The sequence below is a fragment of the Zingiber officinale genome, chromosome 10A (assembly GCF_018446385.1).
Source record: "Zingiber officinale cultivar Zhangliang chromosome 10A, Zo_v1.1, whole genome shotgun sequence".
Classification (NCBI taxonomy): Eukaryota; Viridiplantae; Streptophyta; class Magnoliopsida; order Zingiberales; family Zingiberaceae; genus Zingiber; species Zingiber officinale.
This window is the reverse complement of record NC_056004.1, coordinates 96,922,938-96,939,312: the sequence shown is the minus strand read 5'-3', so window position 1 is coordinate 96,939,312 and position 16,375 is coordinate 96,922,938. Positions and strand designations below refer to the sequence as shown.

At 39.4% G+C, this 16,375-nt stretch overlaps 1 protein-coding gene across 1 annotated transcript; it reads right to left on the bottom strand.

Moving 5' to 3' along the window:
• Nucleotides 1-565: 565 nt before the first annotated feature.
• Nucleotides 566-5,908, bottom strand: LOC122026816 (aspartic proteinase A2-like). The gene is made up of 7 exons (XM_042585531.1): nt 5,731-5,908; nt 4,808-4,902; nt 3,904-3,916; nt 3,367-3,391; nt 3,209-3,294; nt 3,050-3,118; nt 566-735 (listed from the first exon to the last, which is right to left on the bottom strand). Exons 1-7 carry the CDS (start codon nt 5,906-5,908, stop codon nt 566-568), a joined length of 636 nt encoding a protein of 211 aa, XP_042441465.1.
• Nucleotides 5,909-16,375: the final 10,467 nt, after the last annotated feature.

The following is a 16,375-nucleotide window of genomic DNA, read 5'->3' as shown; positions in this document are numbered from 1 at the left end:
CCTGCTCGGTCAGGTAGCAAGCTCATCAGCCAAATGGATAGTACTGGAAGTAACTACCGAGTAACTTCTCCACTCGGCCTAGGAACAGACTCATCATCCAAGCAGATAGTGAAGACCCGAGCTGAGCGGCTAGCCCAGCAACGGACAACAGCACCATCTTTCGATATCCTTTTGTGAGCTTGTGCTGCTAGTAAGCGACGAGGTCAGACAGAGGATCGTACGGCGGAAGCTTCCACTGTTACTTCATAGATATGCTCGGCTCGTTAAGGTACTGTGTCAGGGACACTTTACTAACACGTCCTTTCAGGGAAAGCTTTGAGAAGTGTGCACACTTTGGGAAGTATGCACGCGCGCTACAGGAACTCTATATAAAGGGGGGTCCAAGCTTCAGAGGAGGTATGCGCATTACTGTTGCTGCTACTGTTCACTTGTTTCCTTGCTCCGCTGCTTCCACACTCATCGCCGGTAATTGACTTGAGCATTGGAGGGCCAACGCCGAGGACCCCTTCCCTAGCTCGGCACTGACGTAGTTGTGGTTGCAGGTCCGAGCAGAGTCTACACGCGGTCAACAGGAGCGCCACATCCCCAGTATCCGTCGCCTCGACTTTCGGATAGGATTATATTTGGCGCCGTCTGTGGGAACGTAACCTGCATCCGAGCTGAGGAGATGGAGGACACTGGACGACTTCACACCGTGGCGCTCACCCAGGAAGAACTCGGCATGCTCGTGCAAGCCTGAGCGAAGAAGATAGTCGAGCAGCAGCAACAGCAGGCGCTAGCGGATCGGCAAGCGCAGCAAGCGACGTCAGTAGCAAGAGGCCGAGCTGCACAAGAGGACCGCCTAGAGCAAATTTCTATCTGGGGGCAGAACAGATTGTCGACCGGCACGCATGGGGACGCGCCGCCCGTACCTATACCCTTTCATCGGGCTCTGTTCCAAACGCCCTTGGAAATAGCCCAAGCAAATCAAGAACGGGGATCATCTTAGGACGACGCGCTCGTTCGGGATGCTGATAACCATTATTTTGCTACATTATCTTAATTCATAATGCATGTTTTTAATGATCTTTTCATAGCTTAAACTCATATTGACTTTACATTTCATAAATTACATGTAATCTTGGACTTAATTGTAAATTGGCTTATCATCATGGTATTTGATGCTAATATTTAATTATTATTTTGTAGGCATCAAAAGGGTCATGGACCCAATCAAATCAGACCACATTTGGGTTCAAATCTAGGGCTAAACGAGACGATCAAGCTTTGGAGCATTATGGACCGTTCATCCAAAATCAAGTAGATCTGAGTCATCCATTGAAGATCCGACCCATCTAACCTAATGAGGAGTAGATCTCAGTCGTAGATGAAGATCCAGAGGTTTTGATCCAGATCTGAGTTCATCCAGACGTTGATCAAGCCCCGAAACAATCCGGACCGCCCGTTCAGAATTGAGAAGAGATTTAAATCGCGTGAGAAGCTACAGTGCCCTTGGATCTCGGTGTTTTCGCGACCACTGTTCACCTTCTTCTTCTTCAAAGACGCCGCACCCTCCCGTTCTCCATTCCAGATCCGTGAGCTAGCGTTCTTCACCGGCGGCGATCCTTGAGCTCCGACATTCATCGTTTGAGGTTACAGAGAGCGGCAGAGGGCGTTCCCCAGTCCGCAGTGCTGATTTCTGATTCCCGCCGTAATCTAGGCAGAGGGTGTTCCCCAGATATGGATTTCCATCAGCCAACGGAGCTCGAGGGTGTTCCCAGAAGCTTTCGATCTCCCTCCGTTCTCCATTTCATCCGCGACACTCGAATCAATCCGATCAATCGATTCGAGTCAACGATTATAGATTTCAGATCTGTTTCTTCATGCGTTGAGGACTCTAGCCGGCTGTGAGCCCGAAGGGCGTTCCCAGAGGCTATGAACATTCGGATGGACTAGTTGGAAGCTCGAGATTCAAAGCCGATTGCTCAAGGGCATTCCCAGAGGCAATTCTGTAGTGATAGCAGGGAGGAGAAGCTTACGGCAAGGATTTGTGGATGAGGAACGTTTACTTTACTTGCATTTTTAGTTTTCTTCTCATTGAATTAACTCATATCATCAGATCTGATTTCTTACTTACAACTCTGATTTCTTTGAATTTCTGCAAATCCAACCATGTTCAGCTACTAACTTAGTTTTGCAATCTATTTCCTATTTTGAATTCCTTATTTCAGTTTATACCAGCTAGTGTTTAGTTTAAATTCTTGAATGTGTGATGAAACTCTTGCTTTAGATATCAGATCTTAATGACTGTGAACTAGTTTGAATGTTGAATGAATCACTTAAACTTTTCATTGTTTACCTCTATTAAACGTGGTTGAATGAAGTTGAGAATTATAGACTTGTTGTTGCGCTTGATTGTGGAGTTGATTGTGAGTATGAATTGGATATTGTTTCAGTTTCTACAATTCGGTTTGAGCTTTGAATTTAGTTATTAATGTTATTGTGAGTTGAAGATGTGAGAATTAATTGATTGGATTTAATGATACATTAGAATCTGAATTTAATTGTTGATAATTTGAATGAAATGAAGTGGATCATGTTTAAATAAGATTTCCCTTTCTTTGATTCCATTTAAAATTGTTCTAGTGCACTTTTGGGAATTAGATGTATTCAAGTTGAAATTAGATTTTGATTGGAACTAATTCTAGAATTCACACACATTTATTAGTTATCCTTGGAAAATACGACTTGGGACTCCTTACTACAACACTTATCTTTAGTTTAGTTGAGTTCCCAATCTTTATTAATTTGGAGCGCCTTGTGACATGCGAAAAGGCATACACCAGACGCACGGAAGGGCAAAGCGCCCTGAGGCAACACGCCCCCCCGAGCGGATTAACCGGCAGTTCTTCGAGGAGATCTTAAGGGACCCGTTGCCTATACACTACACTCCGTTGGCGATCAGATCATACAATGGATCGACCGATCTAGATGATCTCCTGGACAAGTTCGATAATGAAGCCACGCTCCACCAATACACAGATGGAGTAAAGTGCCGAGTCTTCCTCACCACGCTCTCCGGCTCGGCGCAGCGCTGGTTCTGAAGATTGCCAGAAGGATCCATACATAGCTTCAAGCACTACAAAAAAACAAACTTTTAGAAGCGGTTTCTAGACACCTATAGCAACGGTTTTCACCCGCTGCTATATATATTGCACCGGTTAAAAACCGTTGTGAATGTTGGCGACGCTAAAGCCAACAGAAGCGGTAAAGCTGACCGGTGGTTCATGACTAAGAGCCGATTCTGATGGGTACCTATAGAAGCAGTTAATGATTGATCCTGATGGATACCTATAGAAGCGGTTAATGACCGATCCTGATACATACCTATAGAAGCGGTTAATGACCGAACCTGATGAATACCTATAGAAACAGTTAATAACCGTTGCAAATGAATACCCTTTAGAGGCAGTCATAACCACCTCTATAGATTTTTCCAATCCAGAAAATTGGCCTTTAGAAGCAATTATAACCGGTTCTAGAGATCTAGTTATAGGAACGATTAAAATCGTTGTTATTATTGAATTACCAATTTTACAAAAAAAAAAAATCCTATTTTTTATTGTACCTGTAGAATTCCAAACCAAATGCTCAAATTAAATCAATTGACAATATTCATATTTCATTTCACAAACCTAATTTATTCCCAAAACACAAATATAAATTGGATTACCAAATCAATACATAAAATTTATATTTCATTTCAAAATATTCATAACATATAACATTTAACTACACACTATAACACTAATACAATATTTTCTTCAATCTCCAAAATATATACAACCTTCACTAACAAGTTTTCTCCATAAAAAAAACATCAAAAGGCATATGCTCCAAACGACAAAAGGCATTTGCTCCAACCTTCAATAGCAACCTTCAATAGAACCAGCAAATTATATTCTATCAACATATTTCAATATTTAATAAAAAAAATATTTAACAAAAGCTTGTACCAAATTAAAAAGGTTGAGTTAAAAAGGTGCTCCTCCCCACCTCCAACACCAGCCCACAACTTCCACAGAACAAAATGAAATGAACCCCATCAAAGAAAATAGCATGCTCCGAGTTCAACCAACACAACTATTTTCCCATTCTTTATACCACCACTCTCCAAGAATAAAATCCAACAACGTGTCAAGAATACAAAACCCCCTTCAACACCATAGTAATAAGCAAACACCAACATCAAACTCTCAAAGCCGAGCAAAACGAACTCCACCTCTTTTCCACACCTATTCATGACACCTAATAATCAACATCAACTAGTTATACACCACCAAATGAGACCACAACAATTCCACTGCATCAACCAGTTCTACACAATTTGAATCAACTCCATTTTCAATTTATAAATAACTTATTTAATGATTTATAAATAATCAAACGGATCATAAATTAACTTATTTTAAACATGCAAGAATAATATAAAACAATTCATATGCCTAAGATTATGAATTACTTATTTTAAACATCAATTTTAAATAAATAGAAAGTCGGACCAGATAAAAACGAGTGAGTTATAGGCAAACACTAATTGGGAGCAAGAAGTGAGTTATAGGCAAAATACCACACAGGCACAGCATCTCCAACTGATATTTCCTTAAATCCAAGTCCTAGCATGCCATCAAATTTTGCAACCAGGAATGTGAGACCTGGCTCCTTTGTGGCTTCAATAAATTCCAGGATGAATAATATCACAGTCCACAATCTAAGAAAAATAGCCACAAAAAGCAACGGTTAAAGAATATACAGAAAGGTTATGAACCTGATCTTTAACAATTAGATCACCGATTGTAACATGATCTTCACTAAAAAAACCTGATATTACTCCTGTTCCATAATGGATGCCTGCAGATTTACCTATTCATGGAAAGCAATGTAGAATTAGAATCTCTTCAAGATCCATACCAAATTGTACTAACCAGCCGATGCATGCAGATGATAAAAAAAATTGAATAAATTAAAAGAAGAAGAGGAGGAAAACATGAAGGTAGACAAATTTTACAGTGTTGTCACATGTGACTTCAGGAGAGATAAGGAAAGGATAGAATCAGCTCTTGCATCATAGGATGCTTATTCCATATTGGAAAAACAAATTAAACCACGATAATGCTTCCAAATACTATGAAATAAAACTCTTAAAAGACTTATTTTGAGCCAGGCTATTCCAAACACACAGTGAAGATGATTTCTAGTATGCAGTCAACATGTGCTATTGTACATTATCCATTCTCGTTTAGTGTGCTCCTCAACTACAATGCCCAGAATAATAATTCTTGAAGCTATAATCAGTTTAATATATGAAAAAAAAATTCAAATTCCACTTGTTTCTTCATATGCATGAACTACACAGTATATCATTTTCATTTCCACAGCAGCCAATTGTAGTTACGCTAGAATAGCTAAGCAATATGCAGTGGAGCGATGCAAAATGCCATATGCAACTAAGAAAGCATGATGGTTCATGAGAAATGTTTTTCATGCTAACAACATACCATTCCTCTGATAAGTGCTCGATAGTTCTGACTTGTACTTCGGATGAAAGTAGCAAGCGAGCTGGATTACCATGAAATTTGGATTATTTCAAGAGCCGCAAGAAAAACAAACAAAAATAAAAATTCAACCGAAGTAGGACAACTCTCACTGAAAAGTAGCACCGAGAAGATGGAACCCATAGATTCGAGCTACCGGTATCAAAGATCACAGTGAACTTCTGCGGAGGAGTACCAATGCCAATCTCCCCGAAGTATTGCACGTTCATATAATTCTTGAGCGAAATAATATCCTCATCTCCGTTACTCACAATACTACTCACTCCAAATCTCTGCCACATCAAACCTTTTATTTCGTTCTTCGAAAACCGCATCGCAAGCCTGCTATTTTCATCCAATGGTTTCTTCCGCAGATCAATTCGAACCAATCCATTGGAGGCGGATGAGGCGGGGGAACTCAGATGTTAATTTTCCTGAAAAAAATGTAAATTTGTATGATGTTAATCACAATATAAAACAAGTTCTAATTTAGACACAAGTAATCCCACTACAGATAACCAAGTTTGACATTTTGAACATATAAAACACGTATTTGGATGATTTACCCCCTAGAACCAGAATTTACAAGTCTTTGTACACAATTTCACAATAAAAAAAACCTAGCTTGAATGGTATTCCTTAAACACTATCGAGAATCTCAATCATCTTCATTATTTATACCAAGAATAGGAACAAGAACCGTGTTGACGAGTGGCTCATATTTGGATGAAGGGATGTCATGGAAGAAAAATCTGTTAAGATTTTTCGTAATAAAATTCTGTTAAGATTTTATATAACAGAATTTTGTTATGTTTTTCATAACAAATTATGTTACGTTTTTACCGGGTCTGGGGGTTTAGCAGTATTTATAGGGATCATTGTAAACCCATTGTAGATCAGAAAACACAAGAATCATTAGATGTGATTCTCTTGTGTAGAAGAGAATTCTAATAAAGCTTCGGCCGTTTTGTGGAGTAGGCAAGTCGCCGAACCACGGTAACTCTTTTTCTTTCTCTTCTTCTTCTCCTTCCTGGTGTTTGCTCTCTTTTGTGCGTCTTTGTCTTGTTGTTCCGCGCGATCTCTTTTCTCTCTTCCTCTTCTTCCGCGGTTCAGAAAGGTTGAGAGGTATTGCCCCCTCTTTGCACAACAATTGGTATCAGAGCTCCAGGTTTTTGGCAGATTTCTTCAACATGTCGGGGACGACTTTTGCGAAGTTTGATATGGTGAAGTTTGACGGAACCGGAAACTTTGGATTATGGCAGAGAAGGGTCAAGGACTTGTTGGTGCAACAAGGCATGGTGAAGGCGCTAGGAGAAAGAAAACCGGAAAGCATGGAGAAATCAGATTGGGAAGAAGCAGTGGCAACAATTAGGCTTTGTCTTACGGATGATGTGATGTACCATGTCATGGACGAGGAGTCATCGGTGGCAGTTTGGCAAAAACTGGAAAGTCGGTACATGTCAAAGTCATTGATAAACAAACTGTATCTTAGGCAGAAATTATTCTGGCTAAAAATGACAGAGGGAACCGATCTGACCCCGCCATCAACGTATTCAATCAAATTGTGAGTGATTTGAAGTGAGCTGATGTGAAGATCGAAGACAAAACACTGATGTTGTTGAATTCTTTACCTTCATCTCCTATGCACGAGAATTTGGTTACTACTTTAATGTGGGGTAAGCAAACTCTTAAATTAGAGGAGATTACAGGTGCATTGCTAGGTTTTCACCAAAGGAAGAAAATAAGCGATGAAGTTTCTCAGGGAGAAGGACTTGTGGTAAATAGCAACCAAGAGCGTGGTAGGAGCAAATCTCGATATGGATCAGACGACAACAACAACAAGGCTGGTTCTAAGTCGAGAAGGAAAAAAGTTATCACATGCTACAAATGTGGAGGCAAAGGTCATATCAAGAGAGATTGTCCAGAGATAAAGAAATATGTTGCAGAGAACAAAAGTAGTTCGGCAAAGTCTGCAAACATAGTTGAAGAAGAAAATTCAGAAAGCGGTGATGGAGATATGCTATCAGTTATGTCAAGTTCGGAGCAGCTGACGGATGCATGGATTTTAGACTCTGCATGTTCATATCACATGACTCCAAACAAGGATTGGTTTGACACCTATAGGGCAGTGGATTCTGGTTCAGTGTTGATGGGAAACGATGCATCATGCAAGGTTATCGGCATAGGAAATGTCAGAATCAAGATGTTTGATGGTGTGATCAGAACTTTATGTGATGTCAGATATATACCAGAGCTAAGGAAGAACTTGATCTCACTAGGCACACTGGATGGTATTGGTTGTAATTACAAATCAGTGAGCGGGGTGATGAAAGTCAGCAAGGGAGCTCTGACGGTAATGAAAGGACAAAAGGTAGCATGAAACATCTACAAGTTGATAGAGACTACAGTTGTAGGTGGAGTCGCCTCGGTGGAGTCTGAATCAGATAGTACTGTCTTGTGGCATATGCGGCTAGGGCATATGGGTGAACGTGGGATGCTAGAACTTCACAAGAGAGATTTGTTGAAGGGTGTCAAAACGTGCAAGCTTGAATTCTGCAAATTCTGTGTTCTTGGGAAACAGAGCAAAGTGCAATTTAAGACGGCAACAAATAAGACGGAGGGGATTCTGGACTACGTACATACGGATCTCTGGGGACCGGCCAGTGTAGCATCACGTGGAGGGCACTTGTATTTTGTGAGTTTTACTGATGATTTCTCACGAAAGGTATGGGTATACTTTATGCGTCACAAGTCAGAAACTTTTGCAAAGTTTAAATTGTGGAAAACTGAAGTAGAGAACCAGACCGGAAGGAAGATCAAATGCCTTAGGTCAGATAATGGGACTGAGTACACAGATTCAAAGTTTCAGGAATTCTGTGAGCAGCATGGGATAATGAGGCACTTCTCGGTTCGTAGGACACCTCAGCAGAATGAGGTAGCGGAAAGGTTGAACAGGACAATCATTGAGAAGGCAAGATGTCTCAGGCTGAATGCAGGGCTTGCAAAGAATTTCTGGGCGGAAGCAGTTAACATGGCATGTTATCTCATTAATAGATCACCAAGGGCAGCACTAGAAGGCAAAGTATCAGAGGAAGTATGGACAGGGAATCAAGTAGATTACTCTCATCTTCGAGTTTTTGGATGTCCAGCCTATATGCATATATCTAGTGAGGAAAGATCAAAGCTGGATGCAAAGTCAAAGCAATGCATTTTTCTGGGCTATCAGAAAGGAGTTAAAGGCTTCAAGCTTTGGGATCCTAAGGCAAACAAGGTGGTGATCAGCAGAGACGAGAAAGCTATGTTACAACGTACTCAGGAAGAAGGAAAGGAAACACCACAAAGCAACAAAGAGAAAGATATTGTGCAGGTGGAGCTAGAGACTCATGACTTCGATAATTCTAGCTCAGAGCACATGGAGCATCGCACTATAGCTAGTGGTAGAACGAGACGAGTCGTAAAACCACCCACTAGATACGGATTCGAAGACTTGGTATCTTATGCACTTACCACTAGTAGCGGAGACCCTACATCTTTTCAGGAGGCAATACATAGCTCTGAGAAGGAGAGGTGGACGGGTGCTATGGCAGAGGAGATGGAGTCGTTGCATAAAAACCAAACGTGGGATCTAGTGGAACTTCCTGAAGGAGAGAAAGCTATAGGGTGCAAGTGGATATTCAAGAAGAAAGAAGCAATGTCAGAGGGAGAAGAAGTGAAGTTTAAGGCTCGGTTGGTAGCAAAGGGGTATTCACAAAGAAAGGGGATTGACTATGAAGAAATTTTCTCTCCAGTGGTAAGACATACGTCAATTAGAGCGGTATTGGCTTTGGTGGCACATCACGATTTGTATTTGGTGCAAATGGATGTGAAGACGACATTTCTTCATGGAAATTTGGAGGAGCAGATTTTTATGTCACAACCTGAGGGATTTAGTCAGTCCGGACAAGAGCAGTTGGTTTGTAAGTTGAAGAAATCGCTCTATGGACTGAAACAATCTCCTAGGCAATGGTACAAACGTTTTGATTCATACATGATTCAAAATGGATATAGGAGATGCGAGTATGACTGCTGCATATATGTGAAGGGCCTTGAAGATGAATCACTGATTTTCTTACTACTATACGTAGATGACATGCTCATTGTTGCGAAGAAGATGAGAGAGGTTGACAAATTGAAGAGGCTACTGAGCAAGGAATTTGACATGAAAGATTTGGGAGAGGCCAAGAAGATTCTTGGGATGGAGATTCACAGGAATAGAGTTGCAGGGAGATTATGGTTGTCTCAACGTAGCTATGTGGAGAAGGTGTTGGATAGGTTCAACATGAAGAATGCAAAGTCGGTGAGCACACCCCTGGCGCATCACTTCAAGTTATCCAGTACACAGTGTCCAAAGACGGATGACGAGATCCAAGAGATGTCAAAGGTTCCTTATGCCAGTGCAGTTGGTTGTCTGATGTATGCCATGGTTTGCACGAGACCAGATTTGGCGCAAGCAGTTAGTATGGTAAGCAAGTTTCTCTCAAATCCTGGTCGACCACATTGGGATGCAGTGAAATGGATTTTCAGATACTTGAGAAATACAACTAATTATGGCATCATGTTCAGTAGACAACCGGAAGATCCTTTAGTTGCTGGGTACGTAGATGCAGACTATGCAGGAGATTTAGATAACAGGAGGTCTACTACAGGATACGTATTCACTGTGGCAGGAGGACCTATTTGTTGGAAATCTATGATACAATCTATTGTTGCATTGTCTACTACGGAATCCGAGTACATGGCAGCAGTGAAGCAAAAGGAAGCTTTATGGCTTACAGGGTTGGTCGAGAACTGGGTGTTCAGCAAGGTGGAGTCAAGTTGTTATGCGATAGTCAGAGTGCTATCTATTTGGCGAAGAATCAGGTGTATCATGCGAGAACCAAACACATTGATGTGAGGTTTCACAAGATCAGAGAGTTGATTGCTTCCGGTGAAATTCAACTTGAGAAGGTTCACACTGCAGACAATGCTGCAGATATGCTGACAAAGCCAATGACCACAGAGAAGTTTAAGCATTGCTTGAACTTGATCCATATCTCTAGATGCTAGAGGACGGAAGCCTAGATCCGGATGGAGTTTTGTCCAGATATTCGTATTCTTCGAAGGGTGAATATTCGCCAAGGTGGAGATTGTTGACGGATGACTCATATTTGGATGAAGGGATGTCATGGAAGAAAAATCTGTTAAGATTTTTCGTAATAAAATTCTGTTAAGATTTTATATAACAGAATTTTGTTATGTTTTTTCATAACAAATTCTGTTACATTTTTACCGGGTCTGGGGGTTTAGCAGTATTTATAGGGATCATTGTAAACCCATTGTAGATCAGAAAACACAAGAATCATTAGATGTGATTCTCTTGTGTAGAAGAGAATTCTAATAAAGCTTCGGCCGTTTTGTGGAGTAGGCAAGTCGCCGAACCACGGTAACTCTTTTTCTTTCTCTTCTTCTTCTCCTTCCTGGTGTTTGCTCTCTTTTGTGCGTCTTTGTCTTGTTGTTCCGCGCGATCTCTTTTCTCTCTTCCTCTTCTTCCGCGGTTCAGAAAGGTTGAGAGGTATTGCCCCCTCTTTGCACAACAAACCGGAACAAAAATATGGACAGAGAAAGGAAATTATTGCTCAACTTGCCCTTGATTTGCCAGGCAACACGGGGACTCTCGACTGCCACTCGCGAGGCAGTGACCCTTGGCCAGGAGAAAAGGTCGCACGCGAGGCAGCCGACGCCTCGTGTATTATTATTCGTTGCCTCGCGAAGCAGCAGCGGCCTTGCGTGCGGTCGTTCGCTGCCTCGTGAGGTAGCAGCAGTCGCCTCTCGTTGGACCGCCGCTGCCTCGCAACGGCGACCCCATGAGTGATGGCGAAGCAGGCGGCAACCCCACGAGCGACCGATCGCTGCTTCGCGAGGCAAAGGAGAGAAGAAGGGAGATTGGCTGCCTCTCACTGCCGCCTTCCGATGTTTACTGCCTTCGTTCCTGAACAAGAAATCAAGTTTAAGAAAAATAGGTTTTACCTTGTGTGCGGGAGAAGAATAATCAAGGAGAGGGTACAGCAACAGAGAAGAATCGTCGAGGAGAGGAAATGGGATGGGAGCGTAAATAAGGTAATGGGAAGGGAGAGGAATCGAAGCGGGAATGTGAAATTTTGGGGCGGGAGTTTAAATATAAGGCCTCTTTTTTTTATTAATAATAATGTTATTATATAATCAATTTTAATTTATTTTTTTTATAAAAATAAAATGATATTAATATTATATAATATAAATGTTAATATTAAATAAGAACTATTTACCTTTTTCCCATTTTTAATAAAAATAATAATAATAAAATTAATAATATCTAATAACAAATAAATTGATAAAATTAAGAATTATCATGAAAAAAATAATAACAATAATATTAATATAGTAGTTGACATGTCTATTCAGAAAAGATAAAACTCATATTTCATTATATAAACAATTTTAAAAACATAAGTTATTTCACAAAATTAACATGAAAGTGAGTTAACATAGGAATATCAATCACTATACATTATGTAATAGTAATAAGTGCTAATATTTTCTAAATATTTCTACTAAATTATTCATATAAAGTATAGGATCCGGTTTTATAAGGAAGTTTCTTATCAAGTGATACATCCTTTTTTTATGTATACCATATCAGTTCAACCGGTCACTGAATAAGCATGATAAAATAGTTGGCCTAACATATAGACCGATTAACTTTCTATTCTTTTATATTACTTTTTATACTATTTTTTGCTATATCAACAAGAATTAGGATCATGGTTTGCATATTTGGTGCATAATTTTTATTGATATTACAAAATTGATGAGAGTAGATATGAGCTACCTTCTAACAGAATGGCATGGAATGCTAAGTTCACTGTTGCTACCAGTTCATTACAGCCACTACCATTTGCATTTTCATAAATTGACTCAGTTGAGCCATATCCACTGTTGGAATCAACTGCACCAATCACCAATGGACAACAACAATCAATTGCACATTAAGATGATCAGGAGAGAAATAATAGTGCATCATGGCACAATAGTGACAAATCCACTCCATAAATACCAACTGCAAGCTCGATCACATATGATGGAAAGAGACAATCAACCTCCATAAGTATACAACGCAGAACCAGTAAAATTAGTTTCAAGCACAGATCAATTTAACTCTACCTTTTTAGTGTGAATTCCATCTTATGTTCTTGAATCAGTAGCCGCTTTAATTTAACTCTTTGTTATTTCAGTGATGTTCTTGAATCGGTCGACATGTTTTAGAACATAATTCTATCCAAGAATAGATTCGGCTACTGATTCAAGAACATCTCAATTTAACTACCGATCCAGCTGGACCTACAACACAGTGTTAGACAGAAAAGAATCCTGCAAAACAGATGTTAGCACAGTAATAATATTGCATGAGTAATATAAAGATAGTAGAACTGTCTTGATCTCAATTTGGAAACCTTCCCGATTTCTTCAGTTGGATCAGCGACCTAAGGTTATTCCCTTCGGGAACCCGACCTCACTATCGCTCCTCCAGTTGTTTATCTCAACCTACCTACCAAACTTAAATCCTCCAGATCTAGTTTGGACTTTTCACTTAGCTTTGATTGGCTCGCCAGGACTTTTTCCTTGATCTTCGGTCCTCCAGACCTCTCGATCACACCGCCAAGCATCAGGTCCCCTTGACCCACTTGGACTTGCACCTGGGTTCCACGATCTACTAAGATTTCTCCTGCCTAGCCTCCAACTAGGTCTTTCCCGGTTGAGTAAACAACATGCACACTCAGTCAACTTGTTAGATCGCAACAAGACTTAACTTGAACCTTTGACAATATCAAAATTTAGGTTTGATTATGGTGCAACTTAAACCAACAATCTCCCCCTTTTTAATGATTGACAACCAAGGTTCAAAGTTAAGTTAAAATATGTAAAAATTAAATAAACAAGCAATTGTAATTTTAACTCTCCCCCTGAGTTAACTAACTCCCCCTGAATTTACTATCTCTCCCCATTTGACACACATCAAAAATAGGGAAAAAACTTACAAACCAAAAATCAAGTATAAGTAAGAATGGTTAGAGAAAACCTTTGATTGTAGAAAGTGAAATTTAACAACCCCATTTTTAATTTTGATACTGTGAAAAATTTAACACTTTAAATATAGCAATAAAAAGTTTTAGCAAGAAGGATAACCTATTGTTTGTAAAAATATTTCACTTAAGAGTATATATTTTTAACAATCCAATGTAAAAAATCAAGGTTATATTAATTTTGAAAATTAAAAATTTATCAAGTTTTAGAAAGATCTTTTAAATAATGTAAAATCCAAAAATTATTTGAAGTTAAGTTCATATGTAAAGAATTTAGGAAAAAATCTAAAAATCATTGTTGTCATTAAAATATCTTTAAAAAAAATTGAAAAATACAGATAATAATTTTGAAAAATTTATAGAAGTTTAAAAATATGAAAAATTTCAACTAAGTTTAAAAATATAAAAAGTTTTCGAAAAAGTTTTCAAAAATATTTTTGAAAATATGTAAGGTAAAATTCTAAAAGGTTAGTTTAAAGCTCCTCCTAAAATTGGTATTTATCCTAAAAATCCAAGCATGGTTAGGAAAATTAAGAAAAATGTGTCCTTATGATGAAATGTCCAACATTTGTTCAAGGCTAACTATCACAAGATAGTAGCTATTGACTCAGGTTGGTCAATTTGAGTATTTAGTACTAACTAGATTTTTACTAGCTAGTTAACCCAAATTGATTCATGTATGTTGTTTAAAGACTAGATTTATAGCGATGCACTGACATAAGCATCTGAAATCTTAGGCTAGGCCCTAAGTATCTCACTCATTCTAGGTTATCAAGCAAGGGATCCTACTGTGCTTGTGAGATGCTGGCTCCTAGAACTATAGGATCTTGCAATTCTACGGTAGGACCTAGGCTATTCTAGAAAGTGAAAATGCTTTCAAGGAGTTTTGAAAACCAAAATTTGAAATGGGAATGTTTACAAAATAATTTGAAAAACTACTAAATAATATTTTAAAAGCATGTTAAGAAACCTATTCTATAAAACACAACCAACAATTATGCAAAATTAAGTAACCAGAAATACAAATTAAAGGTACGAGGTCCAAATACACATAAGTCTGATAGGCCACACTAGTCCAGAAGTAAATATAAAAAGTCAGGTATCAGGAGGTGGAGGATCATGGGCAGCATAAAAATATCCAAACATCCTAGTCTGTTGTGCCTCCAACGTCTCTACTTGTCTAGTAATATCTTGACGAAAATCTGCCAGCTGGCCCTGGAACATCGTCTGAAGAGAGTCGAAACGACTAAAAATATCGTCCCGGAGCTGACGAATGGATCACTAAACTGAGGAGGAGGGGATGTAGATGAAGTCGCCTGAGCAGCATCAAAAACTAGAGTCTGGGAATACTCAATAGCTAACGGCGGTATATAGGGCTCCTCTATAGCAATGGGATTATCCTCAGCATCGACTGGTTCCTTGACCGGGGGAACATAGTATGGATGAGTACGTTTGTAAACCAGACCCTGAGGACTAGTCTTAATCCCAGCCAAGGACATTTGAAGAACACCAATTAGGTCAAAATCGGATAACTCGATCAACTCACCACGCCCAACACCTACTCCTAAGGAAGCTATGAAAGCTGTAAGGATATGACAATGAATCATGTGTACCTTGAACGAGGTACTATAGCCAGAGTAGTAGATTATGGACTTAAAACCCCAATAAGCAAAATCTATATCTAGTTTATGTTTAAGGACATACATCAGAAAAAGATGAACAGGACGTAGAACTGCCTGATCTCTGGATGAAAGAGGATGAATGTATGAGACGACCATTTTGTATAATGCATTGTCATTTGGGCTTAGTGGGACTGAAGACATCTTCCTTGGTCGAGGACCTTGGAAGAAATCGGCATACATGAGGTCTAGTGTCAGATGAGAAAACGGATCGGGCAAAATGTCAGGATACGATGGATAAGCAAAGATCCGGATAGTTGAGGGACACATGCGTAAGAAGCGAGAGAATATATTAAAATCAAACAACATATCCCTCGATGCAACTCTAGTTTTAAAATGATATGCATCAATCTCACACAAATTATGATAAAATTCAGTGCAAAGTGTAGGATTATATGCATGTCTATAGAGAACCAGACTGTTTAACGAGTAATGGTGTATAATATCGATTATTTCAGGACAGTAGGTTTGATAAAATGGTAGATCAAGACATCTAGTACCCACAACTAAAAAGGTCTTATTGGAAAAAGATTGATGCAAGTCTTCTGTGGAGAACCTAGGGTCTTGGCTGGGATTGGAGGAGCTAGCTTCCGTTTGGGCAAGTTTACGCATTTTTTCACTAAAAAGAAAATAAAAAATAAGTAAATATGCGATAAGAAAGAAATGACTAAACTTCAATTCATATCGAGGCATGGCTTGTGAACGTAGATACTCGAAAGATCGTCGGAGAAATGTGGAGAATAGGAAAGGAGAGTTGTATGAAAGACTCCGGTTATGTGGATGTTATATAGACCTCAATCGGTCGACCGATAAGCGGTTCGGTCGACCGATCCAATAAATTCGCCGTCATCTGAAGCCGAGTGATAGATGTTTGGTCGACCGAATAGAGGTTCGGTCGACCGATAACTTAAAGATAAACGATTTTCCGTACACCAACACAAAGCGGATGGTGGTTCATAAAGTTTTTGGTCGACCGAAAAAGGTG

What these genes read in the sequence shown, in the direction of transcription:
- LOC122026816 (XM_042585531.1), bottom strand. Translation starts at nt 5,908, where the DNA reads ATGCGGTTTTCGAAGAACGAAATAAAAGGTTTGATGTGGCAGAGATTT. An exon ending in CGTCGCCAACATTCACAACG is followed by an intron (nt 3,119 to 3,208) that starts GTTTTTAACCGG and finishes GTTTTTTTGTAG; the next exon opens with TGCTTGAAGCTATGTATGGA. An exon ending in GCGCCGAGCCGGAGAGCGTG is followed by an intron (nt 736 to 3,049) that starts GTGAGGAAGACT and finishes TTCTTCGCTCAG; the next exon opens with GCTTGCACGAGCATGCCGAG.